This window comes from Mirounga leonina, unplaced genomic scaffold, assembly GCF_011800145.1.
Source record: "Mirounga leonina isolate KUSES-001 unplaced genomic scaffold, KU_Mleo_1.0 Mir_154, whole genome shotgun sequence".
Lineage (NCBI taxonomy): Eukaryota > Metazoa > Chordata > Mammalia > Carnivora > Phocidae > Mirounga > Mirounga leonina.
The window spans coordinates 62,001,491-62,015,641 of record NW_023270389.1 but is presented as its reverse complement, the minus strand read 5'-3'; the positions used below and the strand labels follow the sequence as shown (position 1 = coordinate 62,015,641).

At 38.4% G+C, this 14,151-nt stretch overlaps 1 protein-coding gene across 4 annotated transcripts in view; it reads left to right on the top strand.

Moving 5' to 3' along the window:
* Nucleotides 1-14,151, top strand: part of AKT3 (AKT serine/threonine kinase 3) — a 311,247-nt gene that overhangs the window by 243,382 nt on the left and 53,714 nt on the right. For all 4 annotated transcript variants that reach the window (XM_035010956.1, XM_035010959.1, XM_035010957.1 and 1 more), the window contains one exon: nt 6,445-6,573. In XM_035010956.1, coding sequence (XP_034866847.1) covers nt 6,445-6,573 — 129 coding nt within the window. The remainder of the gene's footprint in view (nt 1-6,444; nt 6,574-14,151) is intronic.

Genomic DNA, 14,151 nt, shown 5'->3' with positions numbered 1-14,151 from the left:
GGAAATGAGAATAATTTGGCGGTACTCAGTAACATATTCAAAATGCTTAGGCTGAAAGTAGGAACTATTAACCTAAAGAAACAAGGGAAAGAATGCCCATTTGATTGCCAGCCCTGATTAAGGAATGATATAATGGGGATGGTCTTGGTCAGTCAGTAGTCTTTGTTAATCATTTCTTCTTAAATGAATCAACATGTTGGTATATCAAAGTGCATTTAGTAGGAGTTTCATTGCCCTGTCCTTTCTGATGACCAAAATTCTTAAACAGCAGTATGTATAAATACCAGTCCATGTAGTTACCATATGCATAGACCACTGACTTTACTAGACAGTTAGGTAGTCTCTGCTCTCTTAAGTTTATTTTTTTTAACTTAAGGCCTAAGTAAATATGTAACACAGGACAGAAGCCACACGAATATACACCAAGAAGAATACATGTAATGTTAAAAGCCAAGCATTCAAATTCATACAAGTGTTATTTGTATCCGTAGCACACAGGATTTTGCATAATAGAATGCAATCCTGTATAGGTGGGATCGTCGATATTTCAAGTTGGTCTGTACTTGACAGGTGAGGTCATGGAAACCTAGAAGCCTAGCAGGTGACTTACTTGAAGTCCAGGACTAAATTGGTGACATGGTCAAGATTATGGAAACCATGAATCCTAGCTCCAGGCCCCGTGTCCTGCTCCTTACACCCTTCTGCCTTTCTAGAGTTGAAATGAGATCTGCGTGGGGGAGGGAATGCATTGGAGTAGCTCTGGGAGATCTTTGTAAATCTAAAATTTGGATAAAGCTGCCAAAGATAAGAGAATGGATGTTTTAAATATATTTACACCAGATACATTAAAAACAGCATCATCAAAAACTGATTTAGGTACCCACTTTAATTGATCAGGCTCAGATTTGTCTTGATCATCTCCTTGCTAATGATCTTATGTTTATTCAAACGCAAATCCATTTGAGATGCCTGTCATAGCTGTGCCTCTCAAGGAAATCTGTACCTATTTGCTGACGCCCCATTTACCATTGGAGGGAAAGCCTTACTTCATGTGCAAGTTAATTTAAGATATTTTATCAATTCATAGTTCCTAATAAGTTGGTGTTCATAGCAGCAGATAAATTATTACACTTTGTTACACTTCTAAAAGTAAGTTTGCTTAGTTTATCAATAGATGTCATAATACGAAATTCTGTTTTAGTAAGGACCCAGATTCCTTGTGATTAATTAGGAAAAACTGGTATATCTTCATGATAGCATCAAAATTTGAAGAAATCTCTTTTAAGATTTCGGCAGTAATGCAAAATATGTTAAAATCTTCCTTTCTGCTTAGTTCTTACTTTGCAAGTGAAAGCTTTCTTTTCAAAGGCCGTGCCATCCAAGTACAGATTAGGCTGAATAGGGACATATGCAAAAGTGCATATAAGGATACTGGAATTCTTGAAGAATTAACTTCTCCGAGAGTTTATAACAGGGCAAGGGGCAGAAAATCATACATAAATCGCTACTACATTCTATTGGTGATTCATCTAATCTTGTTTTCTGCCTAGAGAGTTTAATGGTTAATGTAACCATTTACATTATTAACATGAGAAGCCAACAAATAGATTTAGGTAATTTCCAGGTCTTCGTGCCAGCACAAAAGGATGGGCTGAGAATCTTTTCAGTCTTCATCAGCTCCCTAACGCTCGCCGCAGATAAGCTTGCAGTCTAACCGAGAGCAGGGTTCTTGTTGCTTTACCTACCAAGTCTCAAGACTCATCCCCCAGCTACCACTTCTAACCAATCACCCTGGATTCCCTCTTCTATAAAAATTTTAAGCCACTGCTATTAAGAACCCCTTCACCCTCTAAAATTATATTGTACTATTGGGCTGCATTCCTTATGTGTAGTCTAATTCTTAAGCAGCCTGGCCACCTTAGTGGGGTCTCCGCCATTGTACATTATGAATCCTTTTCTAGCTCAGGCAAGTTGAAAGTGGAGACGTGTTTTCCTTCAGTATTTCCACACTCTTAACTTCAGGGTCATTAAGGTCCTGCAGGTTAACTTGTATGACATGTTGGCACTTTGGTAGGCCTAAACCTGAGAATGCAACATGCAGAGGACAGATTCCTGATTTCATTCTCGGGCCGGAGGCAGTCTGGGTACCGAACATTGGGTTTATTGTAACTGAGCCAAAACGGGGCGTTAAGAGTGAGTGAAGGGGATTGTTCATACCTGCTCCGACTGCCCTCAGAGCCCTTAGGAACTGCTGTTTTCGTTCCTTTGTTGAATCACGGTGTCAGCCATTTAAATGAAATGATACCTAAGAGATACATATGGTAGCGAGACACTAGAATGTGTGTCTATATTAGAATATTAGAGAGTATACAAAACTTAGCCAGCCTAGCCAGCCTGGCGTACATCAGAGCAAAGCTTCCCAGCCTGTGCACCACAAATGGGTTACAGGTGAGCCCGAGCCATGGAGCCTCTGGGCCAGTCAGTTCTGGCTTCAAGCAGCCCATCTGCTGATCCTGCTTACGCCCTACACATTTCATTTTTTATTGTACTGTGAAGTGCTGAGAAGCACTGTATTAAAGACAGCAAGGATTTTTAGAGTTTAATTCTGTGGGGGGTGGGGGCACCAGCATGAACAAGAAGGAGCATAGTACTTTCTTGCTCTGATTTCTTGTCCACAAAGCACAGAGGGCAAAAAGATGTCAAAATCTACTATATTTTTTTGTATATACACTGAATCAAGACCTATCAGGTAACGGCTGTCCGCTTCTGCTGGGGGAAAATGTTGCCCTTTTTTATGGGAACTCTGTGAGGTATAGGTCTAATATTTTCTCTCTTCTCAAAAAATGAACTGTTAGAAAGCAACCCCCTCTAACTGGACAGAGAGTAAGCATCGCTTGAATTTTTAATATATAATCTTTTCTCTCAAACCTCCTATTTGACTTCGTCATGGCTTTTGCCAGTGGATGCATCCATGGAGCATAAACATAATGCCTGCTCTCAGTCTTGGAAACTAAGATTGTTTGGAGGTAAAAACAGATGAATTTGAAATTTATAAATGGAGAGTACCTGAGCAGTCAGTGACACTGTGCGTTGTGCACTTTGCAGCCAACCCAAGCAAGAAGGACAGCCATGAAATTGAGGAAAGAGAACCAAGGAGAGATCGTTTGTAAATGTTTTAATTTCTCCTTGACACAGAATGTGTGACTAAATCTCCTTTAGTGTTAAATGCACAGAGGAAGTGATTTCCAGGTGATTTTGATCCGATCTAAGCCATTGATCTGCCTTGAAAAGACTTCCATGTGATTCTGTGCATCTTCCACATTCGTTAATCACAATGCTGATGGTTCTTAACATTTTACAGAAAGTTTGTTTTGCATCTGTGTTGAATTATTACTTATTTTTAAACAAGACTGGATATTTAGTTACCCCCGATTTATCCTTATACAAGAGTAGGTTTGGGGATATCCTTTCTGTAAAGTGATACATCTCTGACTATTATTGATTCTTTTTGATGAGTAAGTTGTTTTTGTCAGTCATGCTCAGTAAAATGACATTTCAGGATGTCCAGAGAGCAAAAATAAATGATGGGAGAAGGTGGACACCATGAAAAAACTGGCTCAAAAATTATGAAGTATTTGTGTTTTGTTATTTTAGTCAATAGAAATTATTGCATATTGACAGTATTTTTAACAAAGTCACTGAGCTGCTCAAAGATGCTCATCTCTTTGGGATTGTTTAGATCACAATTTATTAAGAAAAAAGAAAAGGATTGCTGTTTGCTTTGAAAAGTTATTTAGGTTTTAGTTCTCAGAAAGTTCCGTTCCTGAACTTTCCTGTGTTGTCTCGAAGAGCACACACCATTGTGATAACTTATAATTTAGCCATTAAGTTCTCCACGTTTAATAAATGATCAGTACATTTATTGAATGTGTGCGGTGTGTAAAGTTCCGCATTCAGTATCTCTAATTCTCAAAGCAATCACGTTGGATGCTACTGTTATTTACCTCTGTTTCATAGACGAAGTTGAGAGACACAGAAATCAACAACATGCCCAAAGTCACACAGTGAGTAAGGGCAAAGCTTGAGTTGACATATGCGTTCTCTGACTTGACTCCATATTTATAAAATAAGTAGGAAGACCAACTGTCTTGGTTTGCCCCAGGCTTCCCCAGTTACAGAACTTGTAAGTCTTGTGTCCTGGGAAACCCCCTCAGTTCTGGGCAGACTGAGACTCTTGGTCATGTTCACCCTGTTCCTTTTTCCAACTCTGTCCTGTGTCTTGGTTCCTTCCTCATCCCTCAACCCCTGGCATCTTAGAGCTGAGATAGGAGGCTAGAGAACAAGGTGCAAATCGGGATTTTAAAAAATATACACACTTTTTGGTATTAAAAAACAGTGTTTTTTTAAGAACTTCTGTCTCCATTTGCTTCCAGATAGCCTTGTCAAAATGTAGAGAAATGGTGCATGCTATCATGTTTCCATGAATACTTTCCAATGCATATAAAGCGTATAGAGAGGAGTGACATAACATACTCCTGACACAGACAGGAGCGGGAATGGAATGGACTATAGACGGCACATTCACGTTCTCTTCAGTACTATTATGTATTATTTGAAGTTTTTATAAGAATTTTTATGTATTATGTTAATAAAAGAGATTTACTAAATATTTTTAAAAGACCTTTCAGCATGTTAAGAATTTAATTTGGTTTTGTTTTTTATATGATATATTCATATATTAAAACAATATGCATATTTTTTAAAATGAAGAAAGCAGGGCATTTATATTTTCATTCAACAAAATAGACTCTCCCGGTATATACTTCTCAGTAGAGAGAGAAGAGGAGGGTATTTTTGAAAGTGAAGGAAAAAGGATAGAAAACCAAAAGCATAAAGAAAAGAAAGAACAAAGCAGGGAGTGGTGATCAGAAGAAAGGGAAGTAGACAGAGTCTTTCTTGATGTTTCTGACTGGTTTCAGTATTCAGGCCCTGTTGCCATCTGTGTAAATTAGGCTTGATTTTTAAGTTCCAGTTAGTAGAGGAGCATAAGGAAGATGCATGATATCTGAATTTAGATAAAATAAAAGAACTTCTATTTTTGAAAGGTTCAAAATATATTTAGGGTTTGTTCACCTTCCTGTAGACCAGTGAAAAACTCACTTCACTGAAGTCTCTACAGTTCATGAGACATGTACTGAGCATTTAGTTCAGCCAGTACTGTACCCAGAGACTTAGGTCTGTTCTCATCTTTCCTTCAGTGAGCATTACTTCCTTAACTGTATTTGGTTTCTCGTGTATAAGACTTGGATACTGTGACAAAGTATACTATCACATTTTCTATGATTGATATCTGTTTATATTCTTATATGGAGTTCTGTTTTGAAATTGATACTGACTTCAAAGTTCAGGTAAGCACTGTCATATGTCATCACATGAAGGAGAATAAGTCTTCACTCCTTAAATAAGCTAATTGTCATTTTTCCTGCTAGTACATTTTTCACATGTGTTTCTTGTGTATGTGTTTCTTGTATGTACCTTCAGGTTACATCTAGATGACTGAGCAAGCTTAGGAGCCTTGTCTATATAAGGCTATAGGATCACAAGCTAGACCTCATATGTATCTTTGTGTGATGATAATCATAAGGTTGGGTTCACATTGGGAGGAAAAGATCAGTTATTGTTGCTATTTTTTATTGCATTGATATTGCACAAACTCCTTTCCCTCTTACATTTTATCATTTTCACTTGAGGCAAATGATCTTGATACTTGGTTAAATCTTTAAAATTCTCTTTGGTGTTTTTGAATTAACGGGTTCAAAGAGATTCCAGTTTTATAATATTTGTGCTATATATTTTCATTAACTGTTGAATGTTTGACTTTGATATTCTTTTTCTTTTTATGTTTAAAAGGGTTGGTATTTCTTTATTACAAAGATCTTCAAAAGAGGATATCGCCTTACCTTACAAAATAAGATTTAGGTTTGATTTACAACAACCACCAAAAAACATTTCTGTAAGTGAATATTTTATAATAGCAATAGATTCCCAAGAGCAATTGTTGAAAACCATCTGTATATATCTAGAAGAAGATGCTCGTCTCTTTGGGATTGTTTAGATCACAATTTATTAAGAAAAAAGAAAAGGATTGCTGTTTGCTTTGAAAAGTTATTTAGGTTTTAGTTCTCAGAGCTTACACAATAATGGCTCTTACTCCCATTGGTTTAAAAATCAATAATTTTATCATCGTGAAGTATTTGATAAAACATACTTCTTTTCACACATGAGTTAGGAAGCTATAGGGTTTGTAAGTGCTGCAAGTTCTATTAACTACAGCTATGTCCTCTTTCCAAAATACCTTACTCAGCATTCAGTAATTTTTCAAAACAGTATTTTCCTATTTTTGAAAACTATAAAACAAATTATGTCATTTTTCTTACTACACAGTTGGAGAATTTAATGCTGGATAAAGATGGCCACATAAAAATTACAGATTTTGGACTTTGCAAAGAAGGGATCACAGATGCAGCCACCATGAAGACATTCTGTGGCACACCAGAATATCTGGCACCAGAGGTAGGCTATGCTTTCATTCGGAGGAAAAATCTAATATGGCCATATGTTTTGCAAAGTAAACCATTTAGCATTAAAAAACATTGCGGTATCTACTATGTCTTATTTTTAATTCCAGTATAGTTAACATGCAGTGTTATGTCGATTTCAGGTATATAATATAGTGATTCAACATTTCCGTACATTACTCAGTGCTCATCATGATAAGTGGACTCTTACTAATCCCTGTCACCTATTTCGCCCATCCCCCCACCCACCTCCCCTCTGGTGACCACCAGTGTGTTCTCTAGAGTTAAGAGTTTGTTTCTTGGTTTGTCTCTCTCTCTCTTTTTCCCTTTGCTCGTTTGTTTTGTTTCTTAAATTCCACCAACACGAATCACATCTATTTTGCTCTCACTTGTTTAGCATGGGATTATAGAGCAAAAATATGTAGCAATTATATTTTATGAGCACAAAGGTGCTAACTTCAGTAGAGTAAGTCAGTTTTTATGTTTTGGCCACATACATTTTATTTCTTGATTATGCCCATTTTGATTCATTTATTAAAATCAGGTAATTGAATAGCATCAGCAGGAATGTTTGCAGTTTTATAAGCTATCTTGGATTTTCCTTCAAAACAAAGAAACAATGATAATTGACATTCGCAGTGTTGTGGATTTCCATATTTCATTATTGGAAAGTATTTTATAGGGAAAGTTAATGAAAGGACAGTAGCTACATCTTGGAATTCATGCCAAAGCAAGTCCCAACCAGTGACCTCCCCATGCTGAAGGTTCCATAATAATTTGTGAATTTGTTTATTCAACAAATATATATTACATATCTCCTATGTATTGGGTATTTGTCTGGGTGATGTGGTTACAGGAGCAAGACACAAAAGACCCTGCTCTCTGGAGCGAAACAATAAAAATAAGTAAATACCCTAATGTCATCTAATGACTAGGAGGCCCAGGGAGAAAAATAAAGCTGGATAAAGGGAAGGGTGTGGTGTGGTGGCTATTTTAGATAGAGTTCAAATTACTATGGCCTTGTAACAAAGCACTCCAAATCCTAATAGTGAAAAACAAGCATTTTATGTGCTCTCTGGTTCAGAGTCAAGAATAGTCAGGGGACAACAGGGATGACTTATCTCTGCCCCACAGCATGTGGGGCCTCAACCAGAAGGACTTCACAGCAGCAGGGTGACTGTGGCTGGAGGCTGGCGAGCGGAAGCATCCTCACTCATCTGACAGTCGGTGTTCCTGTCCGCCGCTACCCTGACAGGCCATCACCTGGAGCCTTGACCGAGAGCCTCAGCCTCGCCAGGTGGTCCAGACCTCTTCAGCCTTGGGTTCCACAAGTGAATGTCCTGAGGAACGAGTCACAGGCTGTTTCCCCTTGTTTTGTTTTGTTTTGTTAGGTTTTGTTGTTATTGTTGTTGTTCACCTAGTAAACCATTAAGAAATGTTTTATTAGTTTTTTGCAAAGTCCTTTTCATAGTATATTTGTAATAACTTTACTGGAGTTCAGGCCACCTACCATAACATTCAGCAGTGGTTTTTATTATGTTCACAGAGTTGTGCGACTGTCAGCACCATCTAATTCCGGAGTATTTTCATTACTCTGACAACACAACCCATACCCATTAGCTCCTCTCCCCCCAGGCAGCCACAATCCACTTTCTGTCTCTACAGGTGTGCCTCTTCTGGACATTTCCTATCAATGGAGTCCTATAATAGGGGGCCGATTGTGTCTGGCTTCTTTCACGTTGTAGGTTTTCAAGATTCATCCATGTTTTTAGCATTTTCTTGGTACTTCATTCCTTTTAATGGCCAAATAATATTCCATTGTATGGATATGCCACATTTTGTTTATCCATTCAGCAGTCGACGGACATTTGGTTTGCTTCCAGTTTGGGGCTGTAATGCTGCTGCGAACACTCGTGCATGTGTCTCCTTCTATGGCCTGGTTCCAAGAACCACACATCGTCTCTGTCATAGGCTTCCTGGTTAGGCATTCCAAGCCAACACCAGTTGAAAAGGTAGTGACGTTGACTCCCCCTTCCCCGTCGTAGAAGACCATGGGAGACAGGAGATACTGTTGCAGCTGTCTTTGGAAGATACGGTCTTCTATGGGCAGGATGCGCGGGAAAGTGGTGGTTGACCAGACAGCTGAATGCTAAGAAGGAGGCAGCTATTGCGGAAGTGGAGGGGATGAGCTTTGCAGACACGGAGAGCAGTTAGCGTAAAACCCTGAGGCAGGAACGAGCCCAGTTCCTCCCTCAGACTCTGGGAAGGTTGGTGTGGCTGAAGCCAAATAGGGAGGCGCTGATCTTTGATGGACGGATATTAGCTTATTGAACATCTGCTGTGTATGTGTGCTGCATGTTTGGAATGACCTTTTGCGATAGCATCCCTGATAGTTTTTTTAAAGGTGAGGGGACTGAGGATCAGAACTTCTTTTTTAATGGAGTCTGTACACCACAGGGATTTGTCGGAGAGAGGATCAGGAGTCTAACTAGGTCCATCTTATACAGGCCACTCTTCCTTTTTTAACTACATGTATTATGGCCCCCAAACCACAATTTCAAGACCACTTATAGATGTCAATAATTGTCATTTTTAAGGTGAATGCTTTATAAATGCTCAAAAGGAAAAGGTAATTAAATTAAGAAGTAGGAATACATCGAGAACCCTAGCATTCCCTATACATGTAGTAACTCATACCAGTTTGTTATTATAATGGGTTTTTTTTTTCAATTAGAGAGTAAATTTACATTTCAAGAATGTTGCATTATTATAAATAAGTGCTAATAATTTGAAATACAGTACATTTCCAAATATTTTCTTGAAGGCTGCCAACAATATTATTTTCTCTGTTATAAAATCTGGAGTTTAAGATCCTCCCATTTGGGGCACCTGGGTGGCTCAGTTGGTTAAGATCCTCCCATTTTTGTGGCGAATTAAGTAAAATTTTCGGAACACTTCCTTATTTATTCAAATATGAGATCATATTTTCTAGAATAGGTTGTATTTGTGAATGTCATGAAAAACAAATCCTTTGTTTCTCTGGAATTCAAGTAACCCCTGTGATCCTTGGCCACAGATGATGCCATCCTGTATTGAGAATAACAAAATTAGTTGTGTCACAATTAGGGAAATTATTTCTGAAGAAGATAAACACATCTCATTTCATTCAGAAGCAGATGATCTCAGAGACAAAGATACTGTTTTACATGTTTATATCATCAGCTGAAGAACAAAACCAAGAGTTTCATGCAAGAAGGGTCCAGTTGTTTCTAAAGTGAAACTTTACAATTCCCAAGAAATTATCGATTTCTTTTTAAAAAGAAGTAAGAAACATTTCTGTGTACCTTTTTTTTTTTTTTTTAATATTGCAGACGTCTGGTCTTTAACAGCATTTTCTGTACCCATAGCTGATATGTGTTGATCCATAATTACGGTCTCAATCCCTCTTTTTTCTATCACTGTCGTTACCATTTGGGGATGACAATTCCTGAAACAGCTAACTTCTCATGCAATTTAAATTCTTCCATTTTAAGTATTTGTGTCAATCATGGAATTTTTGTTAAATAGGGGTAACTTTGAATGTGTTTACTCTTACTTTTAAGAACAAGAATTTTAAGTCCCTTTCTCCGGTCTCCGATGTGGACCATTTCACTGAAGAACACTCTCGTTCGCTCAGGAGATACTTACAGAGTATTTATTAGGGGTCATGCGTTGTGTCATTGGCTGGGAATAAAAGATAGTAAGAAATGGTTTTTGTCCTCAAGTAGCTTGCTGTTTACCAGGGTGATAAGAGACAGAAAACAATCATTACTGTGCAAGAAAATAATTGCTTTCCTGGAGTTGTGCCCAGGGTCGTGGGAGGAGAAGGGTGTGTCAGCCTGCTGGGAGGGCCCAGTGGCAGTGAACAGGGAGCAGGAAGACAGGGGGCTGGATACAGAGATGGGGACTGAAATGCAAAGGAGTTTAGCTTTGATCTCTGGGTAAAGGAAAGTCACTTTGGAATTGAGAACAAGGCAATAATGTGATCAGATGAACATGATCAGAGTCAGAGGGGTGGGCAAGAGCCCTTGAGATGGTGTCTCTCACTTTCCTTGAACCTTGAAATTTCTAGTACATTCCATCATCAATGCCAGACTTTTCTCCATGGTATGTAAGTCATAGTTGCTTATCAGACCTGCAATACATTCCCGATCACTGCTTCTCTTGTGAGTGGCTCATTGTCAGCGTTGTCTCTTCCTACACAAGACTTGTTTACACACTGTGGAGAGAGCTCAGGCCTCCTGTGTCTCATCTAGCAGTGTCACCCTCTGCCTTTTACTTTGCCTTCACCTGGCAGAAATGCTCTTCTCCTTAAAGATCCACGAAGGCTATGAAAAGATACTTCAAAAAAGACTTAGGGATCAGGTCAAAACCGATTGTTAACTGTCCGACATGTCAGACTCATAGCTGGTGTTAAAGACAAATTTTAAGTAAGCTTAAGTTTCTTCTTGTAGCATAGAACACCGGGAAAGATGACTCTTACAGTATAAAAATGCCATTTCTTGGAAAAAGAGTATTTACAAGTATTTGTTCTCTTACCTCTTTTGGTAAAGAATTAAGAGGTATTTATTGGTAAAGGAAAAAAAATCATGTCTTTTTTTTAAGAGGTTGGAGAGACACAGTGCTAGCAGGCATATAAAGTACGCATTTAGTATCCTACATCTCTAAAAATGCATTTGTATCTGGTTTTAAATGAATGTGTTTTTGCTCTTATATTAGAAAGAAACCTTACCTGCCATACATTATGGACGATAAGATATTTCGAGAGAATTTTGTTTTTTAAATTGATACTATATTTTCCACGTAGAAATTCAAAAAGAAATTGGAAATCACATATAAAATCTTACTGTTAAATTTTATTATTTGATTTGGCTCTCATTGAATCCAAACCATTTTATGCAGTGCTAATTATTTAGCCTCAGCTTTGCTCTTGAGTTAGCAGTACCTGATCAACTTTCCAACTGTAAAACAGTTTGAAAATCAAATGTAGCTTACATGCAAGACCCAACAAAATTAAAAGTGTTAAGTACGTTTTGGCAGTTCACTTTTATTATGCCCAGTCCTCAAATGTACCAGCAGATAATCATCTGAATGTTAGTTATTTTTCACATGCTTATGTGATCACACAAAAAGTACATGCTAAAAAGAAGCAGATGGTGACAGATGGGGAAGGTTGAATAAGGTGGTTTTGGAAACCTAGAGAAATGCACTTCTGTAATAGTGTAAAAATAAAAATTATTTGATAATCAAGTTAGAACTAACAAAAAGATTGCAGAAAAATGGCTTGGCTGTTGGAAAATGCATAGTACTGAGTTGTGGTTGCTATTCAGAAAAAATATATATACATAATTTGATTTCATGTAAGTGTAAAAGGTTTTTTTCCAGTGGCTAAAGTTGCATTGTTTGATGTGTTCTTCGCTTTCAGAGCCTCATTCTTAGAAAACATTCACTTGCTGTCATTTTATTCGCTTGTCTTCTGAAGCCTGCTACCTTTATTATCTTTCATATAACATATAATTTGAAAATATCTGAAAGAGACCAGATATTTTGCCGACGACTTTGAGAAAAAGATTTTCTCGAAGTTCTTGTGGTGCCGTAGAGGGAGTAGCACAAATGGACGTTAAATTTCATGTAAATTTAAAGCCAGAGATACGCAGTTACTTCTTCAGAATGAGCTGGGAGCATCCACAGATTCAGGGTAAATGTAGTTGCTGACAACGAGTAGTGCAGATGGGGTGGGGGGGGCGTTTAGAACCCAACTCGATTTAAATGTATGACATGGAATTGTATGTATTTATCTTCAAGGCAACAAAGAAGAGATTTTATAAAAGGCATCATTTCCTGGGCTCTGTCGATATTGTCGTTAGAGCTTAAGACAAATGAGTGAGTCCAAGGTTAGCATGTGTTTGCACATTTACTCTGCAGGTAAAAATAGGAGCACACAGTTACAGTTCGCTTAGCCCTCGGACAAAATTCTACCGCTTCTAACAGATTGTGAAACTAAGTCTTCAAATGCCTAAGCATTTTGTAAAAATAAAAAGTTTTAGTAGCCCTTCTAAAACTGTGTGCATCCCTCATATTTTATTTGTTAATAATTCATGTAACACTCATCCTCTTAAGGCCTTTTTGAAAACCTTTATCCTCTTGAATGGCTCCAAAAAGGAGGATCCATCAATATTAAGGGGGAAATTAAGTGAAGGAGCACAGTGATTAGTTTGGGTAGAGGTTGTCCGCTCATGTATAAGGAGACTTAAGGGCCTGTAACTGTCATGAGTTGGCATGCTATTTATACTGTTTCTGGGTAATGGTAAACATCATCCCACTTTCTCCCCAAATTGGATATTACTTAAATATGAACGAAAATAATATTTCTAGTTCAACCTTCACTGTCTCTGGGTGTCGCTAAGTTGCGGCTCCTACTTCCTTAGAGGCCTGTGAGTTCCTGCAGCCCCTAGTTCTCACCTAAAGTTCTTTTCGGTGTTGTGTGCTCTTTCGGCTTTAGCAGCAGGAATAGTTGCATTCTGTGCTTTGGAATGATTCTAGGTTAAGCCCAGAATTTAATTTGAAATTCTCTGAAGCATGACAACTGAGACAAAACTCAGTGCCCGCTGGGCGCGCGCTACTGATGACCTGTAGTATTTTGCAATGGCTGTCATCTTTTGGGTGAGAAAGGCCCAGTTTCCTGAAACCCCTCGATGGCTGTTGCTCTGGGATCGGAGGGAAGTAGGGAACTGCCTGGGCAGATGTGCGTAAGTGCGTTGCACCCGTGTAGTGCTCCTCTTGCTCAGGAGAGCTGCCTGCTGCAGCCAGGGACTGCTTTCGAGAGGACGCTGTGAGCCGTCCTTGCGTGGACACGCAAGGAAGCATCCGTAAAGCCTACAGCCCTGCTCCTTCACAGCAAATGGCCTTTACCCTCAGTCTCTTAAGAATTAACAGAGTGCTTGAGAACCGGGTATAAAATAAATATCCGTGAAGAAAATACCAAGAAACAGTGGAATTCGTAATTCCCATGAAATACAGACTTCTAAAGCTGCACTACATTTTAGAATCTGGATTGGAAGACTTAACAGGTCTTTTTTTTTTTTTTTAAGCAGATTCCTAGGATGTGGAGAATATGTAAAGGATTTCCATAAATGATAAAGTATAGAAACGTATGTTTACATAGAAAACACACACATATCCGTTACCTGAAATACAAGGTTACCAGGAAAAAAAAAATTCTTTTTTGAATTAATGGTAAATTGGTTCATCCAAGTTCGCAGTTTACTTTCACAACATAGGTGTGCAGACAGTTTGTTTGGATGTTTAATTTTTTCCCCCATCTGTTCTGTCTGGATTATTGATTGAGCAGCAAGCCACTCCGGGGCATACATCCCCTCCTTATAATTGCTTGCCTTGGGTGCATTGTGTGGCCTGGCGGCCAAGCCGAGAGAGGTGTTCCTTCAACCTTCCAGTAAATCCCAGTTGGTAAGAGAACACTGGAGTGAATATGGTTTTTGGAAGTACCCATTCGCCAAATAAATATTTACATTGG